The 26,442-nt window shown below is 44.0% G+C and overlaps 2 protein-coding genes across 2 annotated transcripts in view; both read left to right on the plus strand.

Moving 5' to 3' along the window:
* The window catches only part of LOC101733186 (zinc finger protein 721-like), a 105,836-nt gene extending 85,811 nt beyond the window's left edge, over positions 1–20,025 (plus strand). Inside the window, exons 3-4 of the mRNA XM_031904343.1 lie at positions 17,496–17,966; positions 18,669–20,025. Of these exons, the coding sequence (XP_031760203.1) occupies positions 17,496–17,966; positions 18,669–19,456 (1,259 nt within the window). The 3' untranslated portion in view covers positions 19,457–20,025. The remainder of the gene's footprint in view (positions 1–17,495; positions 17,967–18,668) is intronic.
* Positions 1–26,442, plus strand: part of LOC101733825 (gastrula zinc finger protein XlCGF8.2DB-like) — a 320,033-nt gene that overhangs the window by 114,641 nt on the left and 178,950 nt on the right. The gene's annotated exons all lie outside the window — the stretch shown is intronic.

The raw sequence follows: 26,442 nt of genomic DNA on the forward strand, positions 1-26,442 counted from the left end.
CTGGCCATGCTTCTGGCCATCCAGAAAACATATCAATGCACACCCGGACATGTCTGTATATCCCAGAGTGAGGTAGTGTTATATAGTCTGTAGACGCTGAAATGGATAACTAGGTTTTGACAAGTGTCGCTGTGGAGTTGCTACAGGTTTACCCACATTATGTAATGTGCAGGTTTGACAATTCTTTACGTACTCCAAACATTTACTTGCTAAATTATTCATGTACCACCATGGGCGTCCACAGAAGGGGGCAAGAGGGGGCACTTGCCCCCCCTGGAAAAGTAGCAAAAAAAAACAAAAACCTTACTCCGTTTCTGCACTTTCCCCTCAAGCCCGTTTTTGCTGTGCTCCGATTGGATCTTTCTTCTTGTGAATTCACCAATCAGAGCACAGCTTCCTTGACAGACAGTAAAATTGACCAATCAGAGCACAGATGCACACAGGGATCGGGAGATTTTGCAAACTGGAAACAGAAAAAAAGACTGAAAAGATGAATCTGCAGCTGTAACTTTACCTGAGAACCAACTCTCAACTTTTGCTGCAGTTTTCATCCCACAGGTACTATACAGTTCTAAAGAATCACTAGCTGACATTAAATTGTTTAATTTATAATCTATCCCCTACCCTAACACATGGAGGGTAAGTTAACTCTTTCCCTCTGAAAAAGCTCATTGTGTGTTTATATATGTGTTGTTGTTTTTTGCACTTACTATTTTTTTTTTTTTTTGTCATTGTTTTGTTCATTTATAGTAAGTTACAGTGGGGCCAATGTTGTGTATCAGTGCCAGTGTTATAGTGCCAGGGCCTGAATATCTGCCATCTGTACCCACTGCTCCTCATGGCATATAATGTGCTGGGTTTGTAAATACGGACTGCATCTCACTGTATATAATGGGGAGTCAGTACCCACTGCCTTTCTTGCTATAAAACTAACATAAACACATCTAAAGGGGTGGTTCACTTTTAAGTTAACCTTTAGTATGTTATAAAATGGCCTATTCCTAGCAACTTTGCAATTGGTCTTCCTAATTAATTTTTTTGAATAATTTGCCTTTCTCTTTTGCCTCTATACAGATTTCAAATGGGGGCCAAAAAATATTGCTCTGTGAGGCTACAATTTTATTATTATTATAATTTTGTATTACTTATTTTTCCAAGTAGGCCCCTTAACTATTCATATTCCCATCTCTTGTTTAAATCACTACCTGGTTGCTAGGGTAAATAAGACCCTAGCAACCAGATAGCTGCTGAAATACCAAATGGAGAGCTGCTGAACAAAAAGCTAAATAACTGAAAAACCATTAAAATAAAAGTGAATTAGAATGCGAACTACCCCTTTAAGCTAACTGATCCCAAACACAAATGTTTGCAGATCCCCTAACAGAAGTGCGCGTATGAATACTTTTACTACTAATACTAAACATTTTAGGGTAAAAAAAAAAAGCACCCCCACCCGCACTTTTGTACAGTATCCCTGGGAGTCAGTGGGAACGGCAAGAGGTAGTTGGGAGGTTAACTTTTTACGTCAGCAGTGAATCCACTAAGTGTCACATTAGCTGTAGGTCAGTCTGTGTATGGGCCATATTTAGCCTCCCCTAGTATCATCCTGCAAAAAAAAAAAATATATATATATATTTATCTGTTGCAGGATGATGCTAGCTTACTTGCCCCCCCTTGGAAAATTTTCTGCGGACGCCCATGTGTACCACTGTTCTGAAATTAACTGTGACATTGGCCTTGGTTCAATGTGGCCGGGACCATGTGCTAGCTGTAATATCATAGGTTCTGCATTAGGGGGCACGCATGGTTTTCCATCTTTAACCCACACCCCCTCCCAACCCTGTACTGTCTTCTCTGCACCAAGCTTAAAAATCTTATCTTTCCACCCAGCTGGTGCTGTATCTTGTAATAATCAAAGGCGGTATGAGGGGCGTCAGAAACTTCTGCTTGTGCCAATGTAACTCCTTCAGGGGGGGCTGTGCCACTGCAGGCTTTTCTGTCTCTCCCCGTAGCAGCCTGTCAGTTTTTATTTGCTTTTTTAACCTCTTGCCTGCCGCTACTTCTTTAGTAACAGTATCTGCAAATAGATTTCCTTGTTCCTCTAATGACTTCCCTCCTGTATGCGCTTTTACCTTTAACACTGCAATCTTTGCAGGAAGTTTAACTGCTTCTAACAGAGCACTAACTTCTTTCCAGTTCTTAATTGGGGTTCTTTGTGATGTTTTGAACCCCCTTTTTCTCCATATTGGCCCGAAATCAAATAATACATTCCGACTATAAATGCTGTCCCATACCTCCCAACATTTGAAAAATGAAAAGAGAGACAAAAAGATTCGGTGCGCGCAGCACAACAAATTTTTTTTGACCACGCCCACTTTTGTGACCACGCCCCAATTACCACACCCCAATTTTTTTTTAAATACTCCTTTTATATAGATGAAATGGCGGGATCAGATGCAAATGTGCTATACCCTCATACTGTACTGCCTAAGGAAAACTATATAGCAACTCCTACATTAAAATACAAATATAGAGAGAAGGGCAGTGAGTTATAAGTGAGTTATAACTATGTACCAGTTTTGCCCCCCCCATACACAGGTGCCCCCCATACATTAGCCCCCCCATACACAGGTGCCCCCCATACACAGGTGTCCCCCCACACATTAGCCCCCCCACACACAGGTGCCCCCCATACACAGGTGTCCCCCCACACATTAACCCCCCCATACACAGGTGCCCCCCATACAGAGTAGCCCCCCATACACAGGTGCCCCCCCATACACAGGTGCCCCCCAAACAGAGTAGCCCCCCCATACACAGGTGCCCCCCCCATACACAGGTGTCCCCCCACACATTAGCCCCCCCAAAATAATGATACCGAGTGTGCAACCCACATCTGGGGAAAGAGGACCAAACACTTACCGATAAGGAAGGAGGATAGTAACAGACCCGAAGGTCTTCTTACTTCCACTACTTACCAGCACGCCTGAAACAACGTGCTCTCTCAGTGATCACTGCTGGAAACCGCTAAAGTAGTAAACACCTGAGGAAAAGACTTAGCAGGGGAAACAAAAAAAAAACAGTCAGTCAATGACATTCTACCTGTATCAGACCAGTACAAGCTAATACAGATAGCCTTCTTGTTTTCCCCTGCAAAACATACACATCTTGTAGATAATATGTCACTCCCTCTGATGTCTACCGAGTGCACAAGGGCCTGCCCATGTCCTAGACCCCAAAACCCATGAATCGTTCCAGGAGTCCAGTTGGGAAATCTAGCTAAGCATGAGACCCATGAAACTAACCCGGCAAATCCTACCAGTGAAGAGCCTTGTAAGTCCCATAAGCTCTAAAATGGTACCCTACACAAAAGCCTACCAAGTAGCCAGTTTGATACCTACCACACATTATTAATGAATGGTTTGCCAATACTAACCCCCAGAGACTACATGCCTCCAATGGAAGTGAACGGTGCCTGCCTCTATGAGGACACCGCATAGGGAAAGCTTTAGACAAGGCTGATCCTAACCCTTCACTCCTGGTATCCTGCCCAAGCATAATTTGGATGGCACTACAGGATCTGCGCAAAATAGAATGGGGGTCCAGCTGTAATACATGCCCACAAGACTAGCATTTGCAGAAATGCACTCTTACCTATGAGGATATATACCCTAAAAAGGAAAATAGATTTTATCATGTAGATTGGATGTAGAACCTATGACTCATTTGCATGCTCTAAAATAAGGGCACCAACAGGAAGTGAAGACCCAGGTAAAGAAAGGACTAAATCTAGGTAAGGGGACAAAGTTATCCACCTATAGATATAAAAGGAAACTGACCCATACCAACAGTATCAGTGCTCAAACCCATAGGCCACTTAGCTCATGGGTCTGTCCCATAGCCTTAGCCTGCTGATGGTCCAAGCACCCTTCTAAGATTCTAAATGTGACAGTTGTAATATGTGGCCTCTGAGCCTAAACTTGGCCCGCTAACTGGCTTCTCTATGTACCTGACCAAGGATACTGGACAGGCCTATCCTACTATCTACGCCAACAGCAAGGCCTGAAAATGATGCACTAGTTATGGCCTTAGTTGCCTATACAGATTACTATTTCTGTAGTCACAAATACAAGAAGTTCTTTAAACTAATGCACCGACTGAATACTGGACTTAAATGCTGAACCAATCATAGTGTCCGGAGCCAGGGAATGTTAATTATTGACCATACAGAGCCCTATTGATCAGGCTTCTAGCATAATGCCCTGCTATATGGATAACCATGGAAACCTACAAGGCATTGTGAGCCCCGTTCCTCTGAGCCGCTCCTTGTTCCTAGAAGTATCTGCGAGATCAGTGGGAATCCTCCAACCGCTAGTCTTGAGAAAAACCAGCACCTAACAGGTCTGAAACCATACCGTAATTGGAAGATAACACATGACTACTGTGTTTACAGTAAGGCTGTAACTCCGAGTTAAGTCACATGAAACACATACACAATTGAACAGCTGTAGCATGCCAGTGCATTTATAGTGTGTAATACCTATCTGCCCCCTGAGTGTTACCCTTAGCCCCTACACAGTATAGCAGTGCATATATAGTGTGTAATACCTATCTGCCCCCTGAGTGTTGCCCTTAGCCCCTACACAGTATAGCAGTGCATATGTAGTGTGTAATACCTGTCTGCACCCCGAGTGTTGCCCTTAGCCCCCTACACAGTATAGCAGTGTGTATGTAGTGTGTAATACCCATCTGCCCCCCCGAGTGTTACCCTTAGCCCCTACACAGTATAGCAGTGCATATGTAGTGTGTAATACCCGTCTGCACCCCGAGTGTTACCCTTAGCCCCTACACAGTATAGCAGTGCATATGTAGTGTGTAATACCCGTCTGCACCCCGAGTGTTACCCTTAGCCCCTACACAGTATAGCAGTGCATATGTAGTGTGTAATACCTGTCTGCACCCCGAGTGTTACCCTTAGCTCCTACACAGTATAGCAGTGCGTATGTAGTGTGTAATACCTGTCTGCTCCCTGAGTGTTACCCTTAGCCCCTACACAGTATAGCAGTGCGTATGTAGTGTGTAATACCTGTCTGCACCTTGAGTGTTACCCTTAGCCCCTACACAGTATGGCAGTGCATATGAGGCCAAGATGGCTGCTGGTTTCAGACCAGTGTATCCTACCTAAACACCGTCTGGCTGTTTGTATTGGTCCTGTATTGAAAGAAGAGAAAAATACATATACACTGTGTTGCTGCCCCTTCAGAATTTAGCTTTATACCAATATACAGTATAATACCTGCATGCAACACCTCTGTTAGATATAATACATATACAGCCACAATTCTGCTTGGTTATACCCTCAAGTCAGTTGGCCACTACCTTAAAAACAAATAAAATACAGCGTAGAGACTGCATTAACATATAAACTACATTATGCAGCCTGGCTGTTGCTTCTACATAAGCCATAGTCACTGGGTAAGCAATACCCAAACAGCCCGTTTCAATAGAAACTATGCTTTAAACCAAAATGAATGTTGTTTAAAACAAGCATGATACAGGGTCACTATCAGTGATAATGTTACCCCGACTTACCTGTAAGCTGCATAAGCCAATATGACCCAAAACTGAATCAATACAGTATGGACATTGCAATCCAGATATAGAGGAGAGCACCATAAAGCAGAATTCTGCTAAAACGCTATTTATTTCAGACCATACTACACAACATGTTTCGGGCAATGTGACGCCCTTTATCAAGTGAAGAGCTCAGTGGCGTGCCTTGTGAGGATCGATGCATCAAGCCTGATTAAAGGTGGCCATACACGTGGCGATCTGACGATGTTTCGTACGACCATCGGTCGCACGAAACATCGTAAGATCCGCCACACACCATTCAGGGCTGAATTGGCAGGTAAGGAGGTAGAAACAATAGGATTTCTACCTCCTTCTGCCGATTCCGCTCTGAAGGGAGAATTTTGGTCAGGCGCCTTCTATGGCGCCCGATCAAAATTTTCAAACTGGTCCGATCGGCGAGTCGTCCGATATCAGCAGCTTCCTGCGATATCGGTCGACTCGCCGACATGCCATACACGCACCGATTATCGTACGAAACGAGGTTTCGTACGATAATATCGGTGCGTGTATGGCCACCTTAAGAGGCTGTGCGCTTGAATACCTATTAGTATGGACATTGCCTTAGCTCACAGAACCACTAAAATGCTGCAACATATACATTCAAATTGTTAGTTATCTAAGCCCGCCAGGCAACCCCTGATGTGTTTTATCCTACATATCAGTTTAAATGGCATATTACCCAGCATGTGGACCACTCAAGTGTTTGAACTTATACATTCAGAATTACATGGAATATTACCCACTAATATGTTTAACCTATACATACAGCGTAGATGGTATATTTCCCATGAGATCCCACTGAAATGATTTCACATATACATTCAGCATAGATGGTATTTTACTGGAATGACTTAAAATATGCATTCAGTATAGATGGTAAATTGCCCATAGCAACCACTAAAATGATTTAACATATACATTAAAGCATAAATGGTATATTGCCCATAGCAACCACAGAAATGATTTAACATATCCATTCAGCATAGATGGTATCTTACGCATGGGAACCACTGAAATGATTTAACAGATACAATCAGCCTAGATGGTATATTGCCCATAGCAACCACTGAAATGTTTTAACAAATACATTCAGCATAGATGGTATTTTGCCCATAGCAACCACTGAAATGATTTAACCTATGCATTCAGCATAGATGGTATTTTACTGGAATGATTTAACATATACATTCAGTATCGATGGTATACTGCCCATAGCAACCACTGAAGTGATTTAACATATACATTCAGTATAGCTGTTCCAATAATCTGGCCCATAAAGATTCTGCTAAGAGCCAAGTGCTAAGCTGCCCATTCCAGGCTGGCACATATCCCAATGTACCCACTGGCTGAACCAGGTTACACATACATATTGCAAACACCAGTTCCCCAGCCTAAAAAGACCGGCCCAACTCTGTAGGAGACCCGCCAACTCTGTAGGAGACCCGCCCAACTCTGTAGGAGACCCGCCCAACTCTGTAGGAGACCCGCCCAACTCTGTAGGAGACCCGCCCAACTCTGTAAGAGACCCGCCCAACTCTGTAAGAGACCCGCCCAACTCTGTAAGAGACCCGCCCAACTCTGTAGGAGACCCGCCCAGCTCTGTAGGAGACCCGCCCAACTCTGTAGGAGACCCGCCCAACTCTGTAGGAGACCAGCCCAACTCTGTAGGAGACCAGCCCAACTCTGTAGGAGAGAGACCAGCCCAACTCTGTAGGAGAGAGACCAGCCCAACTCTGTAGGAGACCAGCCCAACTCTGTAGGAGACCCGCCCAACTCTGTAGGAGACCCGCCCAACTCTGTAGGAGACCCGCCCAACTCTGTAGGAGACCAGCCCAACTCTGTAGGAGAGAGACCAGCCCAACTCTGTAGGAGAGAGACCAGCCCAACTCTGTAGGAGAGAGACCAGCCCAACTCTGTAGGAGACCAGCCCAACTCTGTAGGAGACCAGCCCAACTCTGTAGGAGACCCGCCCAACTCTGTATGAGACCAGCCCAACTCTGTAGGAGGCCAGCCCAACTCTGTAGGAGGCCAGCCCAACTCTGTAGGAGGCCAGCCCAACTCTGTAGGAGGCCAGCCCAACTCTGTATGAGAAGCAGTATGAAGGCAAGTAACAGCAACATGAGGCACCAGAACAAGTGTAACACAGAGCCCTTACCTCATACTCCTGGGGCTTCAATCTCACAGCCAGGAAGGAGAAAGGGAAATAAGGAAAGGGGACCTACCTACCGCATTACCTACAGCTGAATCCTGCCCTACCCAGTAATTACCTGCAACTGGTGTCTGCTCCAACAAGCATTGCATTTGCACAGCTCACAGAATAGACAAACTTGCAAACTTACCAATTTGCTCCAAGTGTTGAGATTTTGGAAATCAAGCTTGCATCTTGAGCATTACCTCTGTGTGCTGGCTTGAAAGGCACCCCTTTTTTTTTTTTTTTTTTTAATTACCTCAACCTTGGAAAAGACTTGTGAGGAAGGCAGCTGGCTCTGAAACCTGGAATCCTCCATTTAAAGAAAAAAATGATGCCCCAGTATAGGGGAAATAAGGAAAGGAGGCCATAAGGCTCAGGCCGCTAACTAAGTCTGTGTTTCCTCATGCTTAGCTAACTGCCACCTCCCTCTCCCATCTGTAAAAATGAGGAGGAGTGTAGGGGCCACACACCCCACTGGCACTGGATGCTTCACAAGCAGGCCCAGTAGGGCAAACAGATGGGGCATAAGCACCTGCCCCCGGACCCACTAACTGCAGCTGGGAGGGCACATGGATCAAGGACAAACAAACGATACCTGCCATAGCACCACCCTGCCCTCCTGATCCCAGAGCCCAGACATCAAGCACTGAAAAAAAATGAGGTAATGTGCTTGGGGGGATAAAAGATCTCAATAACCAAAACCCCCAGTTCCTAGGATGCTTTCAGGCAGCCCTAATGCTTCCCCAAGGCTAAAAAGAAAAATTTGCTTCCAATGGGAGCAAAACAAAAAGTGAGGCAGAAGGACAAAAAAGACACCGGAGTGGAGGTAGGGTTGGTCTTTTAAAGCTTTGGGGGGGGGGCTTCTGATGGGAGCAGAGGGGAGGGGCTATCCCGGTAAGTGTTGACATGGAGTGGCAACTATGCAAGTGTTATAATAAAAGCAAATGAAGAAAATTAGATGTAAGACTATAAGAATTATGCAAAATACAGGAAAAGGCTTAGGATAAGTAGGTGCAGTCATTTAGTCTATTCTAGATGGTGTTACCTGTTCCAGAAAAGTCAGTCCTGACAGCACCCTGACCAACAAAAGAGGGATAAGTATTCTTTATTAACTGTTGGGTTTAATTTTTTTTTCAAAAGTAATTGTTGTTTTTGGTGATAATTTACAAAGTTTGTGGGATCTATAGGCTTACAGCAGGTTTGCCAGAAGTTACATTCCTTTGTAATTACCCTCAGTTTGAGGTGGGTGGGGTTTGATTAGTTGACCTTTACAGACTGCATAAATAGAACCACAGGCACTCCAGTGCAGCTTGCTCTGGTGGTAGGTGCTTTGTAAGTGTTTGCTCTTTAAGTGGGGGCTCTGTAAGTGGAGTTATAAACTCAAGAGTTAGTGGGGGCTCTGTAAGTGGAGTTATAAACTCAAGAGTTAGTGGGGGCTCTGTAAGTGGAGTTATAAACTCAGGGAGTTAGTGGGGGCTCTGTAAGTGGAGTTATAAACTCAGGGAGTTAGTGGGGGCTCTGTAAGTGGAGTTATATACTCAGGGAGTTAAACACTAAGGGAGTTAAAAACAAGGTAAAACAAGGTATTTACTACAAGTCCTTACACCTATTTTTGTTTAACTGTTCCTGTAACTAGGAGAATGAGTGGCAGCAACATTGGAGGTCTGACACAGTGCCAGGCTGCCACATGTATGCAGTTGTGGAACAACAGTTCCAAAGTGCATACCTCTGTTGTGGATGTGAGCGAATTGCCACTTTAGAGGCTCGCGTTAGAGCACTAGAGGCAGGGCCGGATTTCAAAACTCACCGCCCCCAGGCCACCCCCGGTCCCACGCCGCCCCCCCAGTGCGCATGCGTGCGTCGTGCCTGACCAGCGGTAGTGCGCAGGCGCGAGGGGGGCACGCATGCGCAAACAGCGGGGGCAAGCAAGCGCGCATGCGTCATGGGCCAAAGTGCATACGGAGCAGTGGGGAGAAGTCCCCATTGCTCCGTATGGGAGCAGAAATTGTGAGATTATTGTGCGGCTGGGCGGCATGCCGCCCCCAGGTTTCTGCCACCCTAGGCCCGGGTCTTTGTGGCCTCTCCACAAATCCGGGCCTGACTAGAGGAACAAGTTGCAACACTGCATTCAATCAACAATCTTGAGAGAAGTCTCTTGCTAACTGAAAAAGAGCTAGTGGGGTCAGATAGTATGGGGGGAGGGGAGCAGCAAAAGGATGATAGGGCAGTAAGCTGGGTGACAGTTAGAAAATCTAGTGTGGGTAAAAGGAAAAGGGAGGCTGCTCCAGGGTTTGTGCATCCCAACAGATTTGCCAGATTGTGTGAAGAAGATGGGAGTGTGAACTCTGGACTGGCGGTTCTAGGTGAGGCTGATCTCTCTAACAGCCAGGAGACCAGTTTCTCTAGTAGTGGTGGGGAGGAGAGCAGAGCTAGGCCTAAACAGATGGTGGTTATAGGGGATTCGATCATTAGGAAAGTGGACAGGGTAATCTGTCAAGTGGATCGCTTCAACTGGTCAGTTTGCTGTCTTCCTGGTGCCAAGGTTCGGCATGTGGTTGATCGGGTTGACACATTATTGGGAGGGGCTGGGCATGACCCAGCTGTCTTGGTACATATCGGTACTAACGACAAAATAAACGGTAGGTGGGGGACCTTAAAGAGTGAGTTCAGGGATCTAGGCTCTAAGATTAGGCAAAGGTCCTCCAATGTCATTTTTTTGGAAATTTTGCAGGTGCCACGTGCTAGTTTAGGGAGACAGCGGGAGCTTAGGGAGCTAAATGCGTGGCTAAAGTCTTGGTGTAGGAAGGAAGGGTTTGGGTTCCTAGAGCACTGGGCTGACTTTTCCTTGGGGTACAATCTATACAGCCCTGACGGATTGCACCTCAATGGAAGGGGGTCTGCTGTGCTAGGGGAGAGAATGGTTAAGAGGTTGGAGGAGTGTTTAAACTAGACAAGGGTGGGTGAGCTAGAGTTCTATGGGAAAATTAGTGTAGACGGGGTAGGGGGACTAGCAAAGGGTTGTGGGGGAGGAGTGAGAGGGGCATATAGTTTATTAGTTAAGGAGCTTCCGTTACAAGGAAAACAGTCTCATATTTGCCTTAGCTCTAATTCTCCCTTAGCTAATGTAAACATCAGAGGGAGAATTAGTAATCTCTGCTGCATGCTGGGTAATGCGCGAAGCTTGTCGGGTAAATTAGGGGAGCTGCAGGCTATTGCATGTATTGGAAATTATGATTTAATAGGTATCACTGAGACCTGGTGGGATGATAAATGCGACTGGGCTGTGAATTTAAATGGTTATACACTTTTTAGGAGGGACAGAGGGATTAAAAAGGGTGGAGGGGTTTGTCTTTATGTAAAGTCAGACTTTAAGCCATGTAATAAAGACATTACCAATGAAAACGTCGAATCTCTTTGGGTAGAAATTTCAGTAGGGCTGAAGGTCACAAAGAAAATGATCATTGGTGTATGCTATAAACCACCCCGTATAGATCAGGGGGATGAGGCCCAGCTATTGTTGCAAATGGAGGAGGCTTCACAACTGGGTCAAGTTGTTATTATGGGGGACTTTAATTATCCGGACATTGACTGGAGTAATGGGGGGGCTAAGTCAGAAACAGCTAGTAGGTTTGTAAATATGCTAAATGGCAACTTTTTATTTCAGGCGGTTCAAGAACCTACTCAGAATGACTCTATTTTGGACCTGGTAATATCTAATAATAATGAACTCATCTCTAACATTTGTGTGGGGGGGGGCATTTGGGGAACAGTGATCCCAACATGGTCTCCTTTGGGATAATGCTGCAGAGACAGCGCTATTAAGGGAGTAACTAATACGCTCAATTTTAGACGTGCAGACTTTGCCAGTATAAGGGCATCTCTGCAATGTGTCAACTGGGAAAGGCTTTTCATGGGGTTAGGCACAGAAGGAAAATGGAACATCTTTATAACATTGCTTTGTAGGTATACACATAAACAGTATATCCCCCTTGTAAGCAAGGAGAGGCATCGCAAAGCAAAACCTTTATGGCTGAATAAAAGTGTTAGTGTCGAGGTTGGTAAGAAAAAACATGCTTTTAAAGCATTTAAGTTAGCTGGGGCAGCGGGGACTTTCATCAGGTACAAGGGGGCAAATAAAGCATGCAAAAAAGCTATCAGGGAGCTAAAATAGAAATGGAAAGGGATATTGCTGCTAGGGGTAAAAAGAATCCAAAAATATTTTTTAATTATGTGAATAGTAAAAAAAATGAAGCAAGAAGGGGTGGGAACCTTATTATCACGGGGGGGTAAGTTGGTTGATGAGAACGGGGAAAAAGCAGAAATTTTGAACTCTTATTTTCCATCTGTCTATACATCTGAGGAGCCAGATAATGAAGGCTTCCCTTGTAATATGCCCAGTTCTAGTAATTTAGCTACTGGCGCATGGGTCACTCGGGAGGAAATTCAAAAGAGACTTGAACATGTAAAGGTAAACAAAGGTCCAGGGCCGGATGGGATTCATCCCAGGGTATTAAATGAGCTGAGCGCTGTGATTGCCAAGCCTCTTCACTTAATATTTCAGGATTCGTTGAGGTCGGGCATGGTGCCGAGAGACTGGCGGATTGGTAATGTGGTGCCGTTATTTAAATAGGGATCCCGTTCTCAGCCTGAAAACTATAGGCCTGTTAGTCTGACATCAGTAGTAAGAAAACTTTTGGAAGGGGTAATAAGGGATAGGGTACTTGAATACATTGCAGTTCACAATACTATAAGTTTGTGCCAGCATGGTTTTATGTGTAACAGATCTTGGCAAACTAATTTAGTCGCCTTTTATGAGGAGGTGAGCAGGAACCTTGATGCTGGAATGGCAGTTGATGTCATCTACTTGGACTTTGCTAAAGCGTTTGATACAGTACCTCACAGAAGGTTAATGATGGACCAGTGTGGTTAGTGGGTACTGCAGGGGTCAGTCCTTGGTCCTTTGCTTTTTAACTTGTTTATTAATGCCCTGGAGGGGGGCATAGACAGTACTGTTTCTATTTTTGCTGATGACACTAAATTGGGCAAAACTATAAGTTCCATGCAGGATGTGCCGCTTTGCAGAGCGATTTGACAAAATTGGAAAACTGGGCAGCAAACTGGGAAATGAGGTTCAATGTTGATAAGTGCAAAGTTATGCCCTTTGGTAGAAATAATATAAACACGAACTATCTACTGAATGGGAGTGAGTTGGGGGTATCCTTAATGGAGAAGGATCTAGGGGTTTTTGTAGATAAGAAGTTGTCTAATTCCAGGCAGTGTCATTCTGTGGCTACTAAAGCAAATAAAGTGCTGTCTTGTATAAAAAAAGGGCATTGACTCAAGGGATGAAACATAACTTTGCCCCTTTATAGGTCCCTGGTAAGGCCTCACCTTGAGTATGGGGGGCAGTAACAGTGAGTATGGGGGGCAGTTTTGGGCTCCAGTCCTTAAGAAGGATAATAATGAGCTGGAGAGAGTGCAGAGACTGCAACTAAACTGGTTAAGGGGATGGAAGGGTTAAACTATGAGGTTAGACTGTCAGGGTTGGGGTTGTTTTCTCTGGAAAAGAGGAGCTTGTGAGGGGACATGATTACTCTGTACAAGTACATTAGAGGGGATTATAGGCAGATAGGGGGGGTTCTTTTTTCCCATAAAAACAATCAACGCACCAGAGGCCCCCCCTTTAGATTAGAGGAACGGAGCTTCCATTTAAAGCAGCGTAGGGGGTTCCTCACGGTGAGGGCAGTGAGGGGGTTGGGGAATGCCCTGCCGGGGGATGTTGGGTAGGGGGTTCCTCATGGTGAGGGCAGTGAGGGGGTAGGGGAATGCCCTGCCGGGGGATGTTGGGTAGGGGGTTCCTCACGGTGAGGGCAGTGAGGGGGTTGGGGAATGCCCTGTAGGGGGATGTTGGGTAGGGGGTTCCTCACGGTGAGGGCAGTGAGGGGGTTGGGGAATGCCCTGCCGGGGGATGTTGGGTAGGGGGTTCCTCATGGTGAGGGCAGTGAGGTTGGGGAATGCCCTGCCGGGGGATGTTGGGTAGGGGGTTCCTCACGGTGAGGGCAGTGAGGTTGGGGAATGCCCTTCCTAGTGATGCTGTAATGGCATATTCTGTTAATGCCTATAAGAGGGGCCTGGATGAGTTCTTGATCAATCAGAATATCCAAGGCTATTGTGATACTAATACCTACAGTCAGTACTATTGGTTGTATTTATAGTTTATGTATGTGAGTGTATAGATTGGTAGGTGTGGGTTAGGTGTGCTGGGTTTACTTGGATGGGATGAACTTGATGGACACTGGTCTTTTTTCAACCCTATGTAACTATGTAACTATGTAACTATGAAGCAGTGCTTTGGGAATTTGGTAGTGTCCTGCTGGGAGTTTTTGACCTATACAAGTGAGAAATCTCAATAAAACTATATATATTTGTTATTGGCACGTTCAGGAGACATGGGACTTTCCAAATCAGTTGTATTTTCATGCATAAAATAATTTTTGTTCCTTGTGTATGTGTTTATATTATGGAGAATATTATTTTTTTTTTTCATTTTAGAAGCCTATATCTGTAAATAAAGAATTGGAATTACACAAATATTCGACCATATTTTGAAAGTTTAGGTTGTCCCGAAAAAAAGTTCAAGAACTGTCTGGCAGAAGAAGTTCTGCTTTCATTGGCAGTGAAAGGGTTAATGCAATTTCTCGTGTTGTGGTGACCCCCAACCAAAAAATTATTTTCGTTGCTTCTTCATAACTTACCTCCAATACTGCTGCTTTCAGCACAGTAGCTACTTTCTACACATGTGTGACTGGTCCGCATAAGTACATTATGGCGCCAACCCCGTCACATACACCTGTATTTGTACGGGGTGTATGTGATGTGGTTGGCGTGATGATGTCATCACGCCGGGTACTTGTATGTGGGCATATCTGTATGTGGGTGGACCCGCCTGGAGACCGATAAAGGAGTGGTGTCACAGTTCCTAAGATCATCAGAAATATGTGTTTTCTGATGGTCTTAGGTGACCTCTGTGAAAGGGTCATTCAACCCCAAAGGGGTTCCGACCCACAGCTTGAGAACCGCTGCTGTAGGGGATCAGAGAACCATGCCCCCTGTTCTGCCTTTGACATCATCCAACCCGGTTACAGACAGGACAATGAACTGATTGGCTGGTAGGCAGAGCAAAAGCCTAATGGTTAGTGGGAGCCCCAAAGGAGCCTTGCTTTGGAGCCAAAATGACAAGTTAAGCAAGGAGAGGTTGTAAAGGGTTCCCTGCTGCAGCATCCATCTGGAAAAGCAGAGAGAGAGAGAGAGATATACAAGATTATCAAATGTCCAACAACTCACCACAAGGAGAAAGAGCCTGAGCCTTCAGCTAAGGGAGCAGATATCCCAGTTTGTTTAAAGAGCAGGCACTCACTGAGCAAATCTTCAGGTAGAATCCTTAAAAAAGTAACTTTATTGGAGTACTGCCTAACGTGTTTTATCTTCACATACACTATTATAGGCAAAGATAGGCAATCTTAGCCAAAGATGTAACAGTAATCACAAGATATTGAAAGGTGGTCTCACCAATCAAAGCATACAAGTTAATTATTTCACCAATCCTAAAAAAGTTTAAATTTGAAATGCATATGACAATACACCCAGTCCTCCATATTGGTTATGACTGAAGCCTGTTCAAAGCATAGAAAATTTTACAAAACATAAAAACAAGCACACTTAATCCAAGAACACCAACTAATATATCTCAACTTGCTCCCCCTCCGAACTGTGCTGTAATCTGAGCTACCAGCAGCCAGAGCTGCAGCACGGAAGCTACTGAGACCAAGCTAAAATGGCAGCTGTTATCTTAAAAAAATAGAGGGAGCTGCTAGGGTTGTTACTCAGGTAGGGTAAAGCTTTCTGCAGAATAAATATATAATCTATTGGCAGTAAAATGCCAAAATGCCTCTTCTTCTCTTTTACGTATCACTAATGAGACAACGGCAGGCAGACATTTTGCACAGTGCACAGATAGATCTCCTGCTTAAAAGTCACAGGTTTTGATAGAGATTTCCCTTATCCAAGAGGGAGCGATGTTACCTCAGATCTTCTGAGAAGAAAAGCAAGGCGGAGTTCCTATCTGGGCACAAGGCAACCCGATGGTTTAAAATAAGAATTTGATATTTCTTGTTCTTGTTTATCTCATGCCACATCCACATTATAAATATGGAATACTGTTTTTGTATCGTTATTAAAAAAAATTTCAGCGGTGAATAATCACCTTTTTGAGTCAATTTACTTATGGTGATTTTAATATTTGGGAAGGGGGAGGCATTTTCAGAAGATTTGTTGCCTGAGGTAACCATGGTGATAAATCTTACCATATGCCATTACCCTTATAGAGGGGAAAGTGATTTTCTTTCATTAATGATAAAAGGGGTGGCTCGACTTTATTACAGTTTGGGGCAAATAAAGAGATATGGTGTTGGCGATTCCCCTGGCTTGGGCAGAAAGCAGAGGCCTAAGGATCTAAGCAGCACTGCCTTTGCAAATTGCAAATAAAAATTAGTATCTCTTTATTTGTCCCAAACTGTAATAAAGGTGAACCACCACTTTAATTCGATTCAGGGAAATATTTTTGTTGTGTTTTCAATTACATTATCTTATATTATAAATTATTATTAAATTATATATTATATTACAATTATATACTATTATTTGTTGCTTGAATGTTTACATCCCAAAGACCTTGTTAATTTACTTTTCTGACTAGTTTCTAAGTTGTGGGGGAGTCAGTGGGACACAGCATTTTGTATGATGCCAGCCAATCCCCGTCTAGGGTGTAAGAAGCTAGCAGCTTGGAAGACCACACTTTGTATCCCCTTTATACTTATCCCTGTCTTGTTTCCTATCCATGACTCTGTTCTTCTTTTACCAGGACGTTGCTTCATGATAAGAGTCATCAGAACATACTGGTTAAGTCTCTGAAGGCCATGTGGGGACATTATAGTAGGACACAGTGTGAAAGAATGTGTAAGGCTGGCACAGCACAAACCCAGGCTGAGTAGGAGTGTGAGCCAACTGCATGGAATGAGGGTCACTGACTGAGCTCACAAGCCTTTTGATTGGTTGGATGTGGGAAAGGCTTCTCTGTGATTGGTCATCTTCTCACTCATCTTTACCTGCAGAGACAGAAGGATGGACACCCAGGGGAAACATATGGCCAGCAAGGTGTGAGGGCAGGACTTTGGTACTGAGCCCAATCCTCTTACTGGTACTGAATGTGGGGAAACATAATCTCTAACCAAAGACTCTCAGGGGCAAAGGAAAAGTTCTACAGAAGGAAAACATTTTGTCTGTGCAGAATGTGGAAAAACCAGTCCCCAGAACGCTAACACAGGGGAGAGAAATATCACTTGTGCACAATGTAAGGAAACCCAGTCTTTCAGGAGCAGCCGTTTAACTCACTTTGTAATACACACAGGGGAAAAAACAATTACTTGTATGGAATGTGGCAAAAGCTTTACTAAAAAGAATGGCCTTGTATCTCATATGAGAATACACACAGGGGAGAAACCATTCATTTGTACAGAATGTGGCAAAGGCTTTGCTCATAAGAATAACCTTCTATCTCACATGAAAATACGCACAGGGGAGAAACCATTCACTTGTACAGAATGTGGCAAAGGCTTTGCTCAAAAGAATAAACTTGTATCTCACATGAAAATACACACAGAGGAAAAACCTTTCACTTGTACAGAATGTGGCAAAGGCTTTGCTCATAAGAATAAACTTGTATCACATATGAAAATACACACAGGGGAGAAACCTTTCACTTGTACAGAATGTGGCAAAGGCTTTACTCATAAGAATAAACTTGTATCTCATATGTACATACACACAGAGGAAAAACCTTTCACTTGTACAGAATGTGGCAAAGGCTTTGCTCAAAAGAATAACCTTGTATCTCATATGAAAATACACACAGGGGAGAAACCTTTCACTTGTACAGAATGTGGCAAAGGCTTTGCTCAAAAGAATAACCTTGTATCTCATATGAAAATACACACAGGGGAGAAACCTTTCACTTGTACAGAATGTGGCAAAAGCTTTGCTCAAAAGAATGTTGTAGTATCTCATATGAAAATACACACAGGGTGTAGCTGCCCGCCCAAGCCAACCTAACATTTGAGCTGCATAATTCATTGTGACTGTTAATGTAAGAGAAGTTTATAGCAACTTAATGCAAATTTGCAGTACAGAACAATATATATTTTTATATACTCTGTTGTATTGTAAGCAGAAAAGTTAGTCCTGCTGTTAAAGTTCATTTGTGTGTAAAGTAACAGCCAGCAGCATCAGCTAATATAGCCAGCTAAGCACAGGTCATTACAGGGTCAATCTGAGTACTCTAGTCACCTGACAGTCTAGTCCAATCAGAACCCAGCCTCACTCTGGGAGCTCTAGAACCTAGCCAGACAGCCAGCAGCCATCTTAGAGACAGAATCTTCAGAGAGCATGTCAGAGTAATGAAACTGCCCTTAAGATCCTATGAGGCGAAAATAGGTGAGCTATCTTTGTTTATGTGTACTGATTAATGCTGCTAATGACAATGTTATTGATTATATGTTAGAATATACTGAATACTTCTTTTGTATGTTTGCCCCTAGTTCTACCACTTTCTACCACTTTCTACCGCATTCTATGCGCACTTACTGCACGTATATCGCAACAATATTAATAAAACTGATCATCGTTGTTCCTGACTCCCTATCCTGATGATGTTACCAATAAAGAAAGTTATTTTTGTACCAGTGGTATGTTCTTAAAGTCTTTCAAGGATCCGAGGACAGTTACACAGGGGAGAAACCTTTCACTTGTACAGAATGTGGCAAAGGTTTTGCTCATAAGAATAACCTTGTATCTCATATGTACATACACACAGGGGAGAAACCTTTCACTTGTACAGAATGTGGGAAAGGCTTTGCTCAAAAGATTAACCTTGTATCTCATATGAAAATACACACAGGGGAGAAACCATTCACTTGTACAGAATGTGGGAAAGGCTTTGCTCGTAAGAATCACCTTGTATCTCATATAAAAATACACACAGGGGAGAAACCTTTCACTTGTACAGAATGTGGCAAAGGCTTTGCTCGTAAGAATCACCTTGTATCTCATATAAAAATACACACAGGGGAGAAACCTTTCACTTGTACAGAATGTGGCAAAGGCTTTGCTCGTAAGAATCACCTTGTATCTCATATAAAAATACACACAGGGGAGAAACCTTTCACTTGTACAGAATGTGGCAAAGGCTTTGCTCATAAGAATCACCTTGTATCTCATATAAAAATACACAAAGGAGAGAAACCATTCACTTGTACAGAATGTGGCAAAGGCTTTGCTCGTAAGAATCACCTTGTATCTCATATAAAAATACACACAGGGGAGAAACCTTTCACTTGTACAGAATGTGGCAAAGGCTTTGCTCATAAGAATCACCTTGTATCTCATATAAAAATACACAAAGGAGAGAAACCATTCACTTGTACAGAATGTGGCAAAGGCTTTGCTCGTAAGAATCACCTTGTATCTCATATAAAAATACACACAGGAGAGAAACCATTCACTTGTACAGAACAGTGACCTTGCCACTCACTTTAAATGGCACACAAGGGTGTAATAATTTATTCATGCAGAATGAGGCAACAGCTTTTATAACAAAAGCAAAGTTGTCATTCATTGGAAAAGTCACACCAAGAATAAAGGTTTCCCTTGCCCAGATCAGCCTCCTGAGTCACCTGAATATACACACTGGGGAGAAGAATTGCACTTGCACAGAATATGGTAAACGCTTCTACCAAAAATGTTATTGGACTGACACTGTAATGTGAACTGACATAGAAAGTGTATCTATGAGCAAAGCCATGATGAGAGATGCTATGTGGACAAATCTAACGAAACCATCATATCTCCCCCTCTCTGATCCCCTCTGTTACAAGTATGGTCAAAATTTATAATATGAGGCAAAGACTGGCAAATTGATTCATGGGAAACCCTTTTATCTTCATGTTCAACCTGACATGGGAATTAAGAGGTGATCTGCCAAAGGTATAAAACATACAGAGGTGGTTGATCATGGTCATTTAATCTCTTTTAGCTTCATTCATTTTGAGTTTTTCAAGAATCAGTTTAATAAATAATGATAAAGCAAACTGTGGTATCCCTCTCTCTATCTATGATTTATTAGGCGACCCTTCCACTTTATGAAAAACACCACATACAGTAAGTTTAAATGGTAAAGCAATTTTGCAACAAGAGTTTCTGTTTCTGGAGGATCTGGTACAATGTCAACAGACACTGATGTGGGACAATAAAAATATAAATTATGCGGAACAATTAAAAATGCTTTGCTATTCATTTTATTCATTTTTCATCTGTCTATACACCTGAGGAGCCAACTAAGTTCTTCACTTGTTCTTCTGTGTCAGATTTCTTTTTCTCAGAAAAATCCTGCATGGCATAAATATGTTCAGTTTGCTCCTCTCTCCCTTTCCCCCATCACTTCTCCTTCTCCTCCTCCTATCAGAATTTGCTCCCCCTCCCACCTCTGCGTGATCTGAGCTACCAGCAGCCAGATCTGCAGCACGGAAGCTACTGGGATCAAGCTAAAATGGCAGCAGCTACTTTAACCCTTTAAGTGCCAGCAGAATTTGACATTTCAGTTCCCCTCAGTGCCAGACATTTTGTAAACATTCTGTGCTCTCTCAATTTAGGGGCTTTTACTGGGGGCAGGGTTAAGTTTAGGTAGGCAAACTATATATTGTTTTTTTCAGGAGAACCTGAGATTTCCAAATCTGCCTGAGTTTTTGTGTATTTCCACTTCTGGAACAAGATTTAGAGCTTGAAATACAAAAAAGAAAGAAAAATGCTATTTTTCATGATATAGGGATTTATACCAGAAACATATTTTATTTTATGGACAAAAATTCAACTGATTTGGAAAGCCTCATGTCTCCCGAACATGCCAATACCTGATATGTATAGTTTTATTGAGATTTCTCACTTCTATAGATCAAAAACTCCCAGCAGTAAATTACTAAATTTTCAAAGCATTACAGCAGAATACGGCATACTTTACATTCCAAAGCCAAAAATCCTGGAACATTAGGTTTACCCCAGGAAACCATACATTTTTGAAAAGTACACATTCTGCCGAATCCGAAATGGGTAACTATGTCTTCCAACTCCTAAGTACCAAACGGCAATGCTTTACTGAATTTAGCATTTTCTATAAAAAATTATGAAAATTCTAAAAAATCGCCTCAAATCTTCCACTTTCAAGCACCTTATCTCCCACATAACATTAGGTACCAAGAAAACACACCCTAAATATGAAAGCCAAGGGTCCGCTGAACAGTTTGATGCCCATTGTGCATAGGATCACCGATGTATCTGGCATTTACAAACCCCAAATGGAAGTTAGTGCATACAAATTGCCCCAGAGGTCTCTTTAGCTACTGAAGGAGTAAAGCCACAAAAAAGCAAGCTTTCTGTTTAAGCTCAAATTAAGCAGAGAAATCCCTGTCTGAGGGAAGATTTTTTGTTTTCATTTGATGTGTGAAGGTGTCGGTCATTTGTTGGTTGAATTTTGAGAAGTTTTGAGTTGATTTACTTTATTTAAAATCAAATTTTAGTTTCACCCAGAAGGTGAGTGATTGCTAGCCCATTTCCCTTCACTTCTTTGGGCTACAAACTCACTGATAGATCCCCTACCCCTCCCCCGCACCTGGGTGTCAGTTTAATTTGCATTTTGATTCTGTTTCAGCTTAAATCAAATAGTTTTTTCTCACATTGTGTGGGTATTTTTATTTTCATATTGCATTTTTAGTTTAGCACAGGCAGTAGCTGCCGGCAGGGGCCCAAGCCAAGTCACCACTGGGGCAGAGCAACTTACACGGAAACATGGGGTCCGATGTCTTATGTCAGGAGCTCATGGCATAGAGGCTTATATAAAAGCTGCAGCTGAACTAGTGGCCCCTCTGCAATAGTGGCAGCCAGCAAAATGTATGGGAAAGCCATAATCTTTGCCCGTACACTAGCTGCAGTACACACTTTGGTGCAGAGAGGTATCACAGTGGGGGGGAGTTATGTCCCTGAAGAACCCCTTGAAGGGTTGGGCACTAAGGTAGTCCTATCCAATGTGCCCCCTTTCCTACAAGACCCCATATTGCGTCCCCACCTGCAAGCCCTTGGGGAATTAAAATCAAATATTTCTAAAATCCCCTTAGGATGCAAAGAGAGCAGACTGAAACATGTCCTCTCTTTTAAATGGCAGGTTCAACTGCTTCTTCCTCGGGGTCAAGATAGTATTGAGGGGTCTTTCGGGGTTCTGTTTGAGGGGGTGTTGTATAAAAATTTTTACAACACAGAGGAAGTGAGGTGTTTCCTTTGCAAGGAGATGGGGCACACTCACCAGAGTTGCCCCAAAAGGCACATTAAGACCACGGCCAATACTTGCACACCAGGCACTTGCCCTGCTAGGACTATCTCAGCAGGCCCTTTAAAGGGGACATCCACTTCAGTGAAGAACTTGAAGGAGGTTGTTACACAACCCACCTCCACAACTTCAAAACCTCCCCCTTCTTCACTGAAGTTATCTAAGTCTCCAGCCTGTCTTGCAACTGCAGCAAAGGAGAAGAGGGGAAATAAATTCACCTCATCCCCCAGTGGCACAGCTATTCCTACCACACATCAACCTTCCCCTGTGGGTGTGGGGGCACACAAGATTGTAACATCTGCTGGGGTAGGAGCAGTGAGTGACCCTTCCTCTTTAGGTGGCAAGGAAAAGAAGAGGAAATTTAAGTCCAACCACCTGGTACCTGAGGAATGGGCATTAGTAGTCAATGATGGAGCACCCCCGTCTAAGGGCAAGAAGAGCAGTGAAATATCTGGCCCTCATGTAATTACATTGTCTAACCCATCTTTTAGACTCAGTCAACCAGTGTCAGACCATACACTCTCAACTCCAGATTCAGTAAGAAATAATGAGGTTAATGGTCTGGAGAGCCTAGAACAGGGGAACATGGGTTTCTCCACAGAGTCAGGGGTGCAGCACCTGCCTCCAACACATTTAGAGGTTCGGCACATGGAGTGCAAAGGGACACCCAATGAAACACCTGCAGGGTGGGTAGTCAATATCCCTGAGGTGCTAAGTTTTGGGGACTGCAAACTTACTCAGTTTTCAGTGCCTCAGGATATTCCACTCCTAGAGGTGGAAAATATTGGGATAACCCCCATACTGGAATCAGCAGATAGGACTGTATGGGGGGATGATGGGGCTGGGGTGGTGGATACGAAGGAGGATAGCATGGTAGACTCAGAAAAAAACAACCCTGTGAAGTCTGCTGTCCATGTGGAGGTCTCTCCTCCCTTAACTTCCACTGACCCTAATGTTATTGCCATCCGGAGTAATCAGGAGGAAGTAGAAAGGGCAGAGGCTGACTATCGAGCTTCTAAAGCTCCCCCTGTTGTGGAGGAGCTGATTCCATCTGCTGCCCCAGACACCTCTGAAGGTGTTGCAGGAGAAATCGAAAAAGCACCTGAACCATTGCAGGTTCTCCAAATGATGGGTGCTTCTGATCCCATTCCTGCAACATCACGTGCAGATATCCTCAAAACTCAAGTGGAGGAGAGACATTATCAATCCCTCAGCCAGGAAGAGCCAAGGGATGAGGACAATATTGTAGAAGAAGGTGAAACAGGTGTGGCAAATCCTTCTGCCCCTCTCATCCCTGCTGAGGAACTCAAGACATTTCTTGAGAGCAACCTTGGTGTAAAATTGGATAACAAACTGCATCTGGCCCTGGAGAATTGGCATGATTTGCCTTTAATAATACGTTCAGTGAGACATTATATTGGGGTCATAAAAGAGGCCAAGAACTATGGCACAGCAGAATATCTCCGTACCATTAAGTTCCACAAAAAGTGTTTGTCTCATCTGGCCTCTGTGAGGGCTAAAGCACTTCCTAATACACAATAATGGCCTTGAGCATAAGCACACTAAATACAAATGGCTGTCGAGAGCCTTTCCGCATGTTTCAGGTACTTTCCTTTCTTAACCAAGGAAGATAAGTTTTCTTCAAGAGACCCATACCACTCCAGAGCTTGAAGCAACCTGGCATCAGGAGTGGAAGGGTAGAGTCTTTTTTAACCACCTCACATGGACTTCATGTGGGGTGGTGACCCTATTCTCTGAATCATTCCAGCCTCAGGTGCTGAGTGCTAAATCTGTCATCCCAGGCCATGTGTCCCGGTCCAGGACTCGAATAGCACATACAACCTTATAAACATATATGCCCCAACTACTGGACCAGAGAGAACACGGTTCTTTGAAAGTTTGTCAACATACGTGGAGACAATTGACTCAGATGAAGCTTTGATTATGGGGGGTGATTTCAATTACACCCTGGATGCTCAAGACCGCAATGTGCCCCAGAAAAGGGACTCATCGGAGTCAGCACTGCGGGAACTCATTGCCCGCTTCTCCTTGGTTGACATCTGGAGAGAGCAGCACCCAGACACAAATACCATCACCTATGTCAGGGTGAGAAATGGTCATGTTTCTCAGTCCCGGATTGATAGGATATATATATCGGGCCATCTCATGTCACGAGCCAGGTGTAGTACCATTAGGTTGGCTCCATTTACAGACCACAACTGTGCCTCTGTAATAGTTGCAGATGCACCATCACTGGCCAAAGCTGCTTATTGGCACTTTAATAACAGTTTATTGGAGGATGAGGGGTTTGCAAAGTCGGTCCGAGAAATGTGGATGGACTGGAGGAGTTTTCAGGATGAATTTGCCACTTTGAGTCAGTGATGGGATGTAGGCAAGGTTCACCTAAAACTCTTGTGTCAAGAGTATACCAAGAGAGTGAGCAGGCAGCGCAATGCAAAGATTGAGGCATTGAATGAGGAGGTGCTTGATCTTGAGCAATAGCTGTTGGGATGTGAAGACCAAAACCTGCAGCGGGAATACCTAGAAAAGAAGGAGACTCTGCGTAACATAGAACAGCATCAGGCTCGTGGTGCCTATGTACGAAGCCGCATGCAGTTACTCTGTGACTTAGATCGTGGCTCGCGCTTCTTCTATGCTCTGGAGAAGGAGAAGGGGAACTGAAAACAAATCACATGCCTCCTTGATGAAGATGGCACCCCCCTTGAGGACCCAGAGGCTATCCGGGACAGAGCTCGGTCCTTCTATCAAAACCTTTTTTCTCCGGATCCTATCTCTCCAGATGCCTGCAAGGAACTATGGGAAGGGCTTCCAGTAGTCAGCGAGAGGAGAAGAGAGATATTGGAGAAACCTATCACTTTAGATGAGCTCTCTCAAGCACTCAGTTTAATGCCCCACAATAAATCTCCGGGGCTAGATGGACTAACCGTAGAGTTCTTTCAGTTTTTCTGGGATACTCTGGGATCTGATTTCCAAAGGGTCCTGAAGCCCTTGAGACAGGTGAGATGCCCCTTTCATGCTGTCGGGCAGTGTTGTCACTGCTACCTAAGAAGGGGGATCTTCGTTTTATTAAGAACTGGTCTCCAGTCTCCTTGCTCAGCACAGACTATAAGATTGTAGCCAAAGCGATCTCACTCAGACTTAAGTCTGTTCTGGCAGAGGTGATTCATCCAGACCAGTCCTACACAGTCCCCGGCCGGACAATTTTTGGTAATGTTTTTCTGGTCCGAGATTTGCTACATTTTGCTCGGAGGGCTGGTCTATCCCTTGCCTTTCTCTCCCTAGATCAAGAGAAGGCATTTGACAGGGTGGATCATCAATACCTCTTAGGTACTCTGCAAGCCTATGGCTTTGGTCCACATTTTGTAGGCTACCTGAAAATGCTGTACACCTCTGCACAGTGTCTGGTAAAAATCAATTGGTCTCTAACTGCACCTCTAACCTTTTGGCGAGGAGTTCGTCAAGGATGCCCCTTGTCAGGACAACTGTATGCACTGGCCATTGAACCCTTCCTGTGTCTCCTAAGGAAAAGACTAACGGGGTTGGTGCTCAAAGAACCAGATATGAAAGTGGTTCTCTCAGCCTATGCAGATGATGTAATCCTTGTGGCCCAAGACCTATCTGATCTTAAGCAGGCACAAGAGTGCCAAGAGATCTACGCTGCTGCCTCATCTGCTCGGATCAACTGGTCCAAAAGTTCAGGCCTTCTGGAAGGTCCTTTAGAAGTAGAAAATCTGCCTCCTATTTTTCAAGACATCCCATGGGAGACCAAGGTCATCAAATATTTAGGAGTCTACCTGTCAGCTGAGGAGTGCCCTGTCTCACTGAATTTCAGTGAACTAGAGGAGTGTGTCATCATCCGTCTTGGAAAGTGGAAGGGTCTTGCTAAAGTGCTTTCTTTGAGGGGGAGGGCATTGGTGATCAACCAGCTTGTGGCCTCTCAACTCTGGTACCGGCTGGTGTGCCTTAGCCCACCTCAAGAATTCATTGCTAAGATCCAGAGAAGGTTACTGGACTTTCTCTGGTTGGGAAAGCACTGGGTATCTGCAAGTATTTCCAGCCTTCCCTTGAGAGAGGGTGGGCAGGGAGTTGTGTGCATACGCTCCCAAGTGCA

This window comes from Xenopus tropicalis, chromosome 6 (genome assembly GCF_000004195.4).
Source record: "Xenopus tropicalis strain Nigerian chromosome 6, UCB_Xtro_10.0, whole genome shotgun sequence".
NCBI classification, from domain to species: Eukaryota; Metazoa; Chordata; class Amphibia; order Anura; family Pipidae; genus Xenopus; species Xenopus tropicalis.